Source organism: Thunnus thynnus, chromosome 14 (assembly GCF_963924715.1).
Source record: "Thunnus thynnus chromosome 14, fThuThy2.1, whole genome shotgun sequence".
NCBI classification, from domain to species: domain Eukaryota; kingdom Metazoa; phylum Chordata; class Actinopteri; order Scombriformes; family Scombridae; genus Thunnus; species Thunnus thynnus.
Window position 1 is genome coordinate 24,451,404 of NC_089530.1, and position 13,028 is coordinate 24,464,431.

General features: G+C 38.7%; 1 protein-coding gene across 2 annotated transcripts in view; it reads right to left on the minus strand.

Moving 5' to 3' along the window:
• Positions 1–2,847: 2,847 nt before the first annotated feature.
• Positions 2,848–13,028, minus strand: part of nckap1 (NCK-associated protein 1) — a 32,846-nt gene continuing 22,665 nt past the window's right edge. For both annotated transcript variants that reach the window (XM_067610666.1, XM_067610665.1), the window contains exons 18-31: positions 12,764–12,883; positions 12,264–12,403; positions 11,514–11,645; positions 10,915–11,133; positions 10,271–10,401; positions 9,993–10,090; positions 9,602–9,695; positions 8,888–8,970; positions 8,214–8,294; positions 8,018–8,111; positions 7,803–7,919; positions 6,449–6,558; positions 5,532–5,621; positions 2,848–5,372 (exon numbers count right to left, since the gene is read on the minus strand). In XM_067610666.1, coding sequence (XP_067466767.1) covers positions 5,256–5,372; positions 5,532–5,621; positions 6,449–6,558; positions 7,803–7,919; positions 8,018–8,111; positions 8,214–8,294; positions 8,888–8,970; positions 9,602–9,695; positions 9,993–10,090; positions 10,271–10,401; positions 10,915–11,133; positions 11,514–11,645; positions 12,264–12,403; positions 12,764–12,883 — 1,626 coding nt within the window. In that variant the 3' untranslated portion in view covers positions 2,848–5,255. The remainder of the gene's footprint in view (positions 5,373–5,531; positions 5,622–6,448; positions 6,559–7,802; positions 7,920–8,017; positions 8,112–8,213; positions 8,295–8,887; positions 8,971–9,601; positions 9,696–9,992; positions 10,091–10,270; positions 10,402–10,914; positions 11,134–11,513; positions 11,646–12,263; positions 12,404–12,763; positions 12,884–13,028) is intronic.

Sequence of the window (13,028 nt, forward strand, 5' to 3'; positions counted from 1 at the left end):
AATGTTGATGGAGACAGTCTAAAAAATAAAACTAGCTAACTTACTGCTACATTCAAGTAGTGGTTGTTTCATGATTGCTAGCTAATTTCATAGTTATGTAATATTTCATACTTACAGTTATGAAATTGGCTGTCTAGTTACGTGTTTAAATAACGCTGGTTTTGTACCATTCCTTATCCACCATGTTTACCAGCTAATTTTCTCTGTCATTTGTCTTCCTGAATTTTTCAAAATGTCGACTGTGTGATCTGGAAATTTCACAGTTGGTTTACACAACAACATTCGGTAATGTGCAGGTATTTAGCCGTTAATTTTTAGGACATTTTACAGAGTAGGTGGTGCAATTTGGTACAAATTGTAAGAAAAAATAGAAATAAGTGATTAGTTGATTTAGTTGGTAAGTGCTGATTCAATGTATTTAGGTTCATACATGGTTATTATTGCAAAAAAAATCTTAAATTAAAATTAACTGGCAGAAAAAAACTTTTTTTTAGAAAATAAATTGTTTTCAGTGTGTAGTTTTGTGTGTCATACTACATATTAGCATATTAGGTTTCTTAAAAACTCTACAATGAGCACATTTCATGTAAACTGACAAATTACGTAACCCTTTAAAAGAAATGTCCTAATAATTAAATTACACAGCAGCTACTTTTAGTAAAAGTTATAGAAAAACCTGATATGCTAATACATCATTAGCCACACAAAGTATTTAGTATTTTCTGTCAGTTACATAATTGTTAAGAGTCTAATTTATTAAGAATGTTTGCAAACTAACAACTACATCTGAACTCATGTATATCGAGTAGGTACTTAGCAAGTAAACCAACTTAACATTTTTTCTTATAATAAGGAACACCACACTCCCTGTAAAATGTCCTAAAAATGTACCTTTAAATACCAGGAAATTAGTCCAAAGGGACCTGCAAAGTGTTAGCCAACATTAATGCCTATTACATATACAGTAGTGACCACATTTGTGAAGCTTTTAGCAAATGTAAACATTCTTGTCAGCGCTGTCAGTATGAACCAAAGCACTGTGTAGTCATTTTTAACGGCAGACATTTTGAGATTGGGATCATCATTTATGTTACTAGTTACACCTGCAAAAATGTCTGCTGTGAAAGTGTCCCTTAGATTGTATTTGATTGTAAAAGGTATATATACATTTGTTTCCAGCTGTTAGACAAAACAACAGATTCAGTTTGCATGTTAATATGGAATTTGCCATCTGTGTTTCATTCAGCAGGCTGTTCTGCCACTTTAACCGTTAATGTATCCACGCAGAAGTTTACGGTTGACCAGCACAGATTTTGATCCATTTTTAAATAAAGTGAATGGGGTGAGCAGATTATTTCAATGTGCTTCCGTTGAATCATGAGATAGATCAACTGATAAGGAGCCATGTTTTATCACTTTTCTCTGTTGATCTGTATATTCAGATCTGTATATTCTGGTGACTTATATCAATAACAGCAATAAAATGTCAGTATTGGTTTCATACACAACAGATCTTAGAATATAAGCTACTGTAATGTCTGTTTACTGTCTCCTCTCTTCACTCCAGTGTGATGGTAATAGTTTTACTGCAGTGCCACCTGGTGGCAACAGCAGCACTGAATTTAAAACACCTGTTTCACCATGACTGCTGCAGATGTGAATGTTTGTTTTTGTAATTCTCTGGGACATAGAAGGACTAATCTTATGTAAACATTTTGATTTAGTGGATAATAATAATGATAATAATAATAATAATGAGTTATTAATGGAAAAATACAGTTTATCAGGGTTTCTGCAGGCTTCACCAAGTTACATTTGAGACCTTTTGAAGACAGTTTTAATGCCACATACAGTAGAATGCAATTTACTAACTGTTTTACAGTCAAAGTATGAATCATTTTATATTATAGTATTAATAATAACCATTAGGCATGATATTTACCAAGTACAATGTGAAACGTGAAATACATCAATTAAATTCACATTTTTCATTACTTCCTGCCAGTATATAACAATCATCCCAATAATATGACTAATTACTCATTAATCATGATCTCAACATGGATTAGCAGCAGAAATAGAACGGACGGACAGATTAACCAATTATGAAATAATCAAGTCATTAAAGGTCTGGAACAATAGAAATGAGGATTTTCCAGCCACGTTTTACTAAACTCACATTAAGAAAACATTTTATAACTAACATTACTGCCTACAGCAAGCTAGAAAAAATAATAACTTTGTAAATGAAATTAAATTCCTTCTATGGCCCTTTTTTAAAGTTCCTTCCAGGTAGCTACACCTTTAGCTGGAAAACAGAAGAATGTATATTTATAACTTCATCCTGCTCAGCATCAGATAAAAACTTGATTTTCCAAATGTCAACTTTATGATGGCAAATGTGGTGAGTTTGGGTCTGAACTCTACACATGAAACCAGTATGTTTGATGTCGGCAACAAGTGTGGTTGCTAATTTCTACTTTGGACTATTTTTAGTTCATCAATAAGTGAGCAGAGATGGATTATTTTAATACCAAAACCAACAAAAATGAAATTTGTGCTTCAAGCTATTTTCTTTGTTTTTAGTCCAACAATAATTAATTAGTGACTTTATAAAGCTTCCTGATGACATAGTCTGGGGGTCCGCTGTAGTTTTGGATCAGATGAGAGCAGATTTAATGTAAATTAATACAATTACTTGTTATTGAAGGTCTCCTTTGCCATTGAAATTTGTCTTTTATCATTTCCAAAATGAAGTGTCACCACTTACCAGTTTTCACCACATCAAAGCTCAGCCGAGACCATTCGCACCAAGCACCTTCACACACTCACAGCTCAGGTCTGACACAGCCCTAAAGTTGATTTTATTCATGTTATTTAAGTTACACGGTGGAATCAGAGACACAAAAAAGAGGTTAGAAAGAAAACAGCAACCATTCCACATCAAATGGCAGAATGTGTCCACGGATCTGTCCTGACATGCTTATGATGCATACTACCGACTAGAAATAAGACATGTGTAGACGCTTCATTTACTAGATTTTTAGTGTTTTTCCTGCTACATACTGTAAATGTCACTTCCACTTTGCAACATCTGCTTTTCCTGGTTGAACTGTTCTAGGTTGAAAGTACAGTCTTGAATAGTATGCAGGATGAGCTTTCAGACAGAGCCCTGGTGTTAGTAACACACAGCAGAGGGCTGGCATAAAGGGAGCATGGTTTTGTGTATGTGTCTCAATATGTAGCCCTTGCCATGCCTTGATCGAGAAAAAAAATAAAAACAAATCAGACTGCACTTTTGTAAGAGTCGTCCCGTCTGTCTGGAGGCCGTCTGTCCCGTACAACCGCCTCAAAATATGGAGAGTTCATCGGAGGACGCCCCATCGACCACAGTTTTACAAATCCAGTGAAATCATCACCAAGAGTGTAGATAGATTTATTTGTTTTTGTCTTATTGCAGCTCCAGGTTTTCTTTGACTTTCACAGGTCTGAGATGGATTAGGATTTACAGGTTTGCTCTGTGGAGGAATTAGTTAAATTTACTTTAACTGCTCCTATTTAAAGTTAAGAAGTAACTAACATGTATCTAACCGCGGAGTGTAGATGGTTAAACCCTCTACAGCTGCTGTTAAGGTGCCTTTGAGCAAGGCACGGGTCAGTAGGGCCTGTTGGCGGCCAGCACTACAAGACTGCGACTGTAAAAATCCGATGCAGAAAAAGTGCTGAAAGCAAGCAAAACTTCCCTCGATATAAGATGAAAACTGAACGTTTCACGTCTATTTTCGGAGGCCGGAAGTCACAAGAAATTAGTTTTGCAAGAGTTTATATAAATTATATGTTGTACTGGGTTGTTTCAGTTCTACTTTAAGAGAACAAACAGCACCTACTGGACCTTTACTTCACCAGGAGAGCTGATTAACAACAGCTGAGAGGAATATTTGAAGGTGTAGAGACTGCTCCATGCTTGTACTGTAGTGTAGTATTACCGCAGTATTTTTTTTTTTGTTTTTTGTTTTTTAAAGTTTGTTCCCACTGTAAAAGTTCTTGTGTGACCCCCTTCTGTTAACCGAGCTGCCGCAGAGTCAGGCGTCTTTGTTTCCAGAGCGTCCCAAAAAACCGTCCCCGACACTTTTAATAAATGGCATTTCACCCATTAATACCCAAACACTCCACTTGCAAGCCCTGATACACAATTTCTTTTTTTTTAGTGTCAACACATTTTGGCAAATCGTCATCATCATTGTCGTCATCATAAAAATAACAAAACATAAACATTAAAAACAGACGAGTTCAGTTCACATCAAAGTAGAATACAGATATTATATCTTTACCCACAAAAAGTTCATGTTACGACTAGCTAGAAAAAAGAAAGAAAACATCACCATGTTATACAAGTGTGTGTGTGTGTTTGCTATGAAATGTTGTAAGATTGCTGTGTGTGTAGTTTTAGGATGTTTTGTCATTGTATATGTGTGTGTGTGTGTGTATATATGTGTGTGTAAACTTACATTAACAAGCAATGTGTCTTTCATTATCAACACAGGAATCCTCACCCACCCTCCTCAATAAAAGCAAAAAAAAAAAAAAAAAGAAACTCCACATCACATCAGAATCATTTGCATTCCCAAAGAAAGCATCCAAATCCATAAATCCATCACCACATAGAAGTTATCAGCTGGCCACTAAAAATCTCAAATCTTTCATCAAAAAAAAAAAAAAGAAAAAGAAAAAAGAAAGAATATTTTAGTGTCAACTATATATATACTATATATTTATATTTTTGTCCTTTTATACCAACCAAACATATGGTATATTATGTGTTGCTATGGTTATGGTCCCTGGCAACATCATGAAAAAAGTACAATGATTAAAATAAAGACACTGATCCCCCGACTTCATCCAGCTAGTGTTTGTGTGTCTGCTTATGTTTCAGTGCGGAGGCGCCGTCGCTCTTCAAGTTTGTCTAATTTTAGTATGTTTTTGTCATCTTTGTGCACTTTTGTTTTCTTAATTTATGTTCTTTTGGCGTTTAGTGTATTTGTTCCGGTTTTTAGAGTTTAGTGTGTTATATGTGCATGTTTTGTTTTGACAGAATTGTACGTTGAGGCATTGTAGGCATAGTGTTTAGTTTAGTGTATGCCGTTGGTGTTTGTTGTTTTTGTGTGTGTGTGTCTACATACGAGCGCTGACGCTCTGATGGTAGACAGCACGGTAGGCCGTCTCTGTGTGTGTAGTGTGTAGTGTGTAGTGTGTGTTTATGCGTTAGCGCTGATGCTCTGTTTGTAGACGGCGTGGTAGGCGTTTCGCAGCAGGACGTAGGGGAAACAGGACTCCAGCAGGTCCATCGTCAGGAAGGGAGACTCCTGCACGATCTGAAACACAGAAGATAACACAGACTGTTAATAAAACAAATATATAAAAGACTTGTATCCTCGCTATCACACAGAGACAGAAAGAAACAAACACACGACTCTGCTATGGAGACGTTATTATTAGTGTAATTAAAATCAGTTTATGTTTTTGTTGCTCACCATGTCCAGCAGCAGGTAAACAGATTCTCTGTTACGTGTCGTCATCTTGTCCGTTTCCTGGCCGATCTTCAACAGGCTGGATGAGGCCAGCTGCAAACACACACACACACACACACACACACACACACACACACACACACACACACACATTTTTACCCAGAGTTTGAACAGAGTTTATCTCCCTAATTATGTCTCCATTTAATTTTTGTGTCAAAAGTGAATCTCAGGAAAACTAAAACATGAATCAGTGTTTCCATTGAGTAACTTTAAGCATGTTGTGGTATTTCAGTGCTACTTCCTGCGTACGATGGCTTTAGTGTTTTCTTTGTCCTTTTAATGAACAAACGTGTCTCTGCTGATCCTTGTGTACTCTGTGGTGTTTGTATTAGCTGCTCTGATAGAGACGGGTTGATTTGCAACAACAGGGCTCATCTGGAGTCTAAACGGAGACGTCGCGGTTGCGTACGCTTCCTGTGTTGCCGTTACTTTTTAATAAAAATACAACAGCAGGATGACGTGAACACTTTGTTTACAGTAGAGGAAGCAGAAGCAGGTGCCGTGACATCAAAGTCAACTTTTCTGCCTGAGCCAAGCGTACTTTATCTTTCAGCCAGATCTCAGTTTCTCTTCCAATTTCTGGCATTTACACTCAGGGTCTCAAAATTAATTTAAATGCAAATATGTGGCTACTGCACAACCTGCTCATTAGTTAAGATATCACTGTAAAATACCAGAGCTTTTATTAGTTCAGAAATATTTTAGAAGATTTGCTTACAAGAATAAACAGTGTGAGTGCAGACAGACAGCAGGAAGAGGAATCAGGAGAACAGGGTGCCAAAATAAGAATAGAAACTATAATCATATATAGGAGATAAAATGTTATAAATAAATGAAAATGAAATATCTGATCATCTTACAGCCAGGAACTCTTTGAGGCGGTCCTCTATGCTTCCCTTGTGGATGGTGAAGAGAGCAGCAGCGATCTGGTTGATGGCTTTGGCCAGACAGTGGATGTTGTTACAGTGGCCTGTAGAGGGCAGCAAACACACACCGTTAGCAGCAAGAAAAAAAAAACAACAAGAAGACATCATCCAAATTTAGAAAACCAATTAAATCTGGTTTAATTTCCGAGGTGTGGCGGCTCTTTAAGATTTTAACTGCGGAGGAACCTCCGGTATACAGAGAGGGAATCGGCCTATTCAGAGAGGAAAAATACAGATTTCATTTAAGCATCTAATGCAGTCTGCAGCAGCGACGATGTGTGTGTGTGTGTGTGTGTGTGTGTGAGATGAATAGAGAGTATGCAAATATAAAACATAAGCATGTAATTTAAAGTTCTGGAAATAGCTGGCGTGGCTGCGGTGGCTCTGTGTATTGAGATGAGCTGTCGGGGAGAAAAAAAAAACGACCGATATGCAGTCTGCATACTAACAACGGCGGAGCCCATTACACCTCATTATCCTTTTCAAATGTCCCTTATTAACAATGGCGCCTTTCATTTCAAGGTTGTTAGGAGGAAACGTCTTGATAATTCATCCTTGAGTGACAAATGTCTTTGGTACCTCATCAAAAGCCTCATTTAACTCCAACAATGTATCTCCATATCAATAAATATCCCGTTTATTTAACCGGATAAATTTGTTGATTCAAATACAGGTAACAAATCAGGTTAAATAGGTCACATTAGGGGGAGTTAAATCTTAAAAAGTAGAGGTAATAGAGACGACAAGGCTCTCGTGCGCGCGGATGAATCAATCTGAGGGCACGAGGTCGATCTCATCTGCATGCAGCGCCGTCTCGTGCCGCTGATGCAGTAAATTATGTTTCCTATAATGTGCGGTATTTTCTCCGGAGCTGCTCTCTGACTCTGCATTGGGTTCTATAACGTGGCTCATTATTCTAGTTTTTTATCCAAAAAAAAAAAAAAAAAAAAAAAAAAAAAGTTATTACAGATGAAAATTGGGGAAAAATTACTCATGCAGACGTCTTAATGAAAGTCAGCACAAACATGCTGCGTTTATTAGTTGAAAGGGTTGATCAGCAGCACATTCAGCATCTCTGTTAAATTACACGTCTGCAGATCTGGTTTCACCTCAAACGACCTCACCTCACTAGACGCACGGACTGCCGAAAACTGATTAGACACTCCAGAAATCATTAAACTCCCTCCTCTAAGCCAGTGAATCTCTTTCTCTCCGAAGAAAGAAAGAAAGAAGTTTAACAAATCTGTTTTTGTTCTTCCTGTGACAACACAACCACATAGCGTCCTACCTTCTATGGCGGGGCTGTACTGTGACATCACGTTGCTGGCCAGGGTCGGCAATGAAACGGCCACGAACACCATCAGCAAACAAGCGATCTTATACTCCTCCTCTGGACTGATGTTCTCTGCACAGACACACAAGGACAGACGGACGGACGGGCGTTAGGAGAGAGGACGTGTGGCTGGCGGGATAAAGTTTGTGTTTGTGCGTTCGTTGACTCACCGCTCTTCTGCGAGGACAGAGCCACCACCAGCGCCGGGTCGATCTCGCAGGGTAAACCTGCTGCCGACGACAGCTCGTAGACGTTCATGGCCACCTGGAGACGAAAGAGAGAAAACAGGTTTTAAACGCTGGCGAAAGATTTGGAGGTTATTCTGTTGTTAGATATCTTTAAATGTATTTTAGGTGTTGATTGTACCTTCATGTCCGTCTCTCTGGGAATGTGGTCTTTGAAATCCTCCACTGAACTGACCAGGAAGGGAATATGACAGGATAAAACCTGATGAAGAAACAGCGAAAGACGTTTTAGGGACTAGAACAGGCTCATTTCCTGACTGGCTCACATGTATTTTACTTGCTTATAGTATCTGTCTGTTGCAACAGTGTTTACAAGCATTATGTTTGTATGTGTTTTCACTCGTATTACTATGTTTATAAGGACCAATCTCAATTCTAAACCATGATAGAGAGCTAGAGCTGCAAGAAAAATGCCTAATATTTGCTGGTTGCAGCTTCTCAAATGTGATGATATGACGTTTTTCTGTCATACATGTTAGTAAACTAAATATCTTTGGATTTTGGACAGTTGATCAGAAAAAACAAAACATTTGAAGACATCACCATGGTTTCTAAGATATTAAAATGGGCATTTCCACTGTTTTCTGACATTTTATAGACAAAACAATTAATCCAGGCAATAACTGGCAGTTTGATCGATAAAGAAAATAACTGTAAGTCGCTGTTTAATGGTTAAGATTTGGTTTTAAGGTTAGGATTAAGTTTAGCTCAGGGTAAAGGTTAGGTATTTAGCTGTGATGGTTAAGGTTAGGGGTCTGTGAATGCACTGTGAGCGTTATAATGAGGGTCTCTTACATCTCTCAGAGCCTCCTGAGCCAGGGAGCGGAAAGACAAGATGACTCCGATGATGGTCATCCTCTTCAAAACACTGTCCACAGCTACAAACAAACACAACAACATAAATAAGTCCAAACATGTCAATGACGCCTTCAGACAACTGTTTCAGTGATGAGTCATCATTACACATTGATCTAAACTGAACTGAAGAACAAGGCTGCTTTTCTATTGAAAGCTTTCACTTTATCTTTAACACGACAAAAATACCAACATGGTTTATAAACTTTACAGCTTTACTTAAACATGCAGCTGTCAAACACACAATATATTTCCTGGAAAGACATCTATATATACACAAGCACACAGTGAAAGCTGTGAATAGCACATTTAGGACTCATTCAAACAATGCTTACGGTTTCTCTGCAAGACTGCATGTGTCAAAATATGGTTGTAATCAGTTTTGTTTACTTGTGTTTTGTTGCCTTGTGTTGCTTTGCATGGCTGCATGTACAGAATGATGAATAATGTTGTAATGTTGTATTCTTGTCTCTGCAGTTCACTACATTAGTTTCACAACATCTTGCAGTTGTGAATTAGCTAGTTGGCTAATGTTGGTACATTTACAGAAATGTTGATTAATGTGCTTTGTTCTTAAAAATACATATATATGAAATATCAGAAGTCACATGAAGTGTGTTAATGCATGTGTGTTAAGTTTGTGTTGGTGTTTACAGGTGAGTTTCTTGAAGAGGGCTGCCATGTGGTCTGGTTTGTCAAAGCTCGTCCTCATCTGGGTCAAAACCTCCATGTTCTCCACCACCAGTTTCTACACAAAGACACACACACACGCACACGATAACAAGAGAACATTATTCTTCACGTCCCACAAAAGGTTAACGCTACAAAAAATAAGTTAAAAACCCCCCAGAAAAAACAGCTAAGAGACAGAGCTTGTGAGCAGGTTACATAAAGTAAAGAAAACTCTTTTACCACCAAATCAACTGTCACAACCAGAGTTCAGAGTTCCTGTGATAAAGGGTAAATCTATATTTTGTGTGTATGGGTAAAGCTGTGTGTGTGTGTATGGGTATAGCTGTGTGTGTGTGTGTGTGTGTGTGTGTACCTTCAGCTCAGCGACCTGTGATGAGATGTGCCACATCAGACTCTCACTGAGGAACTTCATACCGTACGGCCCCAACAGCTCCGACAGAGAACGCATCTCTGTGAAATAACACACACAAATCATTACAAAAACACCAAATTTACAGGCACTTTAGCAGAAAACATAACCTGTGTGGACAACAATACTTATTCATCACTAATCTCAAATAACATGACAGCGAGTTTTATGCATTTGTATGTTTTTATGAGCGGATTATCTGCACGTGTGAGAGTCGGTACCAGAGATGTCAGAGTATTCCTCGGCGTTGAAAGTGAGTTCGTTCTCTGTGGGCAGGTTGACGAAGGCCTTCATGGCGGGGAAGTAAGCGATGTGTCCGTTACTGACCTGACGGAGCAACGTCTCCAAGTACCTGCACGCACGCACACACACACATACACGCATTAGAGTCCATATCAGGAACATCACCTCCTCTGAGTTTCAACCCAAAGGTTAATTTCATAAATAAATGTGTAATTTTGCAGCTCAGCGTGACTTCAGTTCATCTGTCGGGTGTTTCAACACTAACAGCTGATCCCATCAGAGCAATCAGTCCAGTGATTGGCTGCTTAATACAATAATACACCGATTCAGGTGTTTTTCAAGAAGAGCTCCATCTCTCACTGTGATAAAAATAATATCCAAAACTGTAAACTGTTGGGATTTAACTGATAATGTGAGAAGAACAGTCGTTAAGTCTGACACATACTGTAGTGAAAATACTGTGAGTCATCTATTAACACTCTAAACTGCATTATACATAATAATTGATTATAATGCCTGTATGAATACAAACTGAACACATTTGCTTAATCAAATTAGAAAATAATTCAATTCCTCTTTCTCGTCTGGTGTTTCCTCGAATCCAGTCTTAAAAGCAGCGTACCAGTTAGTGTACAGACTGGTGATGGTGGGCTCCCCGTGGCTGTCCAGGTGCTGCGTCTGCTGCAGGAGGACGTTGTTGAAGACCCGGGTGATGTCGATGGTGACGTAGTTCTCTATGGACTGCAGCACGGTCATGTAGGCCCGCACGCTGGTCAGCAGCTCGCTGGGTTTGGCTATCTCCTGGGTAGCCTGGTTGTACATGGTCATCCCCACTATAGACCTGGAGACGGAGGGAGGAAGTCACAGATTAACAAAAAGGTACTAAAAACCTCCAAAATACAAAAACTGAAACTGTATCCCTTCTTTTAGTGTTGTTTCCTGTCTAAACTCTACTTTTCAACATATAATCTATCAAATCACTGACTCTGGCTTTTGAACTGCTTGCAGATGGCTGCCTGTAATAGTAATAATGATAATATTGATGAAGGAACAGATGTTTTTGACTCTAAAAACTAAAACTGTCAAGTATTTAATGTAATTTTAATGTAGATTGAAGAGCTGTGTTCATCATGTTGCAGGGTCAGGAGCACCGACTGAAAGCCTTTCTGTTTTATGTGTGTGTGTGTGTGTGTGTGTGTGTGTGTGTGTGTGTGTGTTTACTTGGTGAATCGGATCTCCAGGTGTGAGGTGAGGTACTCTCTGGGTGTGAACGTGTGCTCCCACACCACCAAGTTGGGAACGTAGTTGATGGAGAAGCAGAGTTCAGATAACGCTGTGTGGAGTTTATCCAGACTGGAAGAAGAAGAAGAAGAAGAAAACAACAAAGTCAAAATAAAGATGTGATGAAACTTTTAATGATCCGTGTGAGGAAAAAGAAACACACAAAGACAATGTTGTTATCCTCACTATTCCTCGTATTGCTTGAGTGGTTTCTACTTAAAGGATAAGCCGTTTCTAAACAAACTCTTTGCGGTGGAGGAACATATCACCCAGTGCAACGCTGTGGCTTATTAATGTGTTTTTAATAGTTTTTGGACAACAACGGAGGTCTGCGGCATATAAGAATAAGATATATCACACACGGTTCTTGTAAGAAGGATGAGTTCATCGTTGGTTTGGCTCTGCAAATGAGATTTGTTGACAATAAGAAAAATGTAGAAGAATCACCAGCCATATCCTTTAAGTAGAAACACTCACATATATGGAAAATAGTGAGGATAAAAGCTCTGTAGAAGGTGCAAAATAACAAGTGATTCGATATATAATGAATTATTTATGAAAGCATAAAGAGAGACAAAGAACAAGAAGAGAAGACATTACAAAGAAAGAAAGAGATTGAGACAGAGTTGTTTTGCCTGCTGCAACTAAAATCTAATGTTTCTGCCGTTAAGTATCTGTTTATGTACTAACTTGGTGACCAGTAGTCTGTTCTTCCTCATGCTCTCCACTCCCGGTTTCTCTCTCTCCGGCTCCCCTTTCTTCCCCGTCGCCTTCTTACTCTTCTTGTTCACGGCCTGGCTGATGGTTTTCGCGCAGTGCTTGGGAAGCAGCTAAAGAGACGGACGGACGGATGGAGGGAGAGTAAGAAAAAGACAAGAGATTGAAGGAAGGAGTGACAGATTATTCATAGCAGGGTTGACATTCTTTAGCACAGTAACTTATTTGAGTGAGAGGTTCAGCCGACAGACAGATAGAGATAAACGTAAGAAGCTTTTAATCAACCGAGGAATCGCAACATTATAGTGACAGCGTGTCATATTATGCAACGAGTAGAAATGGCCAGGTGTTAGTATGTTATTTGTTTTCTCTTGACTTTTATTTTAAAGTTCTTTATCTCTGCATCAGCACCAGTTGGATAAAAGTCTTTCTTGTGATATTTGGTGCAATATTTGAAGTATTAGTGCTCCTACCTGGTCGCTGAGTGTACATTGTTCAGTGCAGATGTCAGTGATCAGGTTTCTGGCCTGTTTGGCCATCTCATCCAGAAACATGTTACACAACGACAGGCTTCGATCCCCTATGTGGTGACGCTGTAGGAGAAGAAAAAAACACACACAAGAAGAAAAATGATTGTTATGCTCTCCGGGTGTGTAGATATGTGTGAGACATTTAAATGTATAATGTACGTTAATGGAGACGGATGAACAACAATGAACTATAATTAACTGGTTTCTT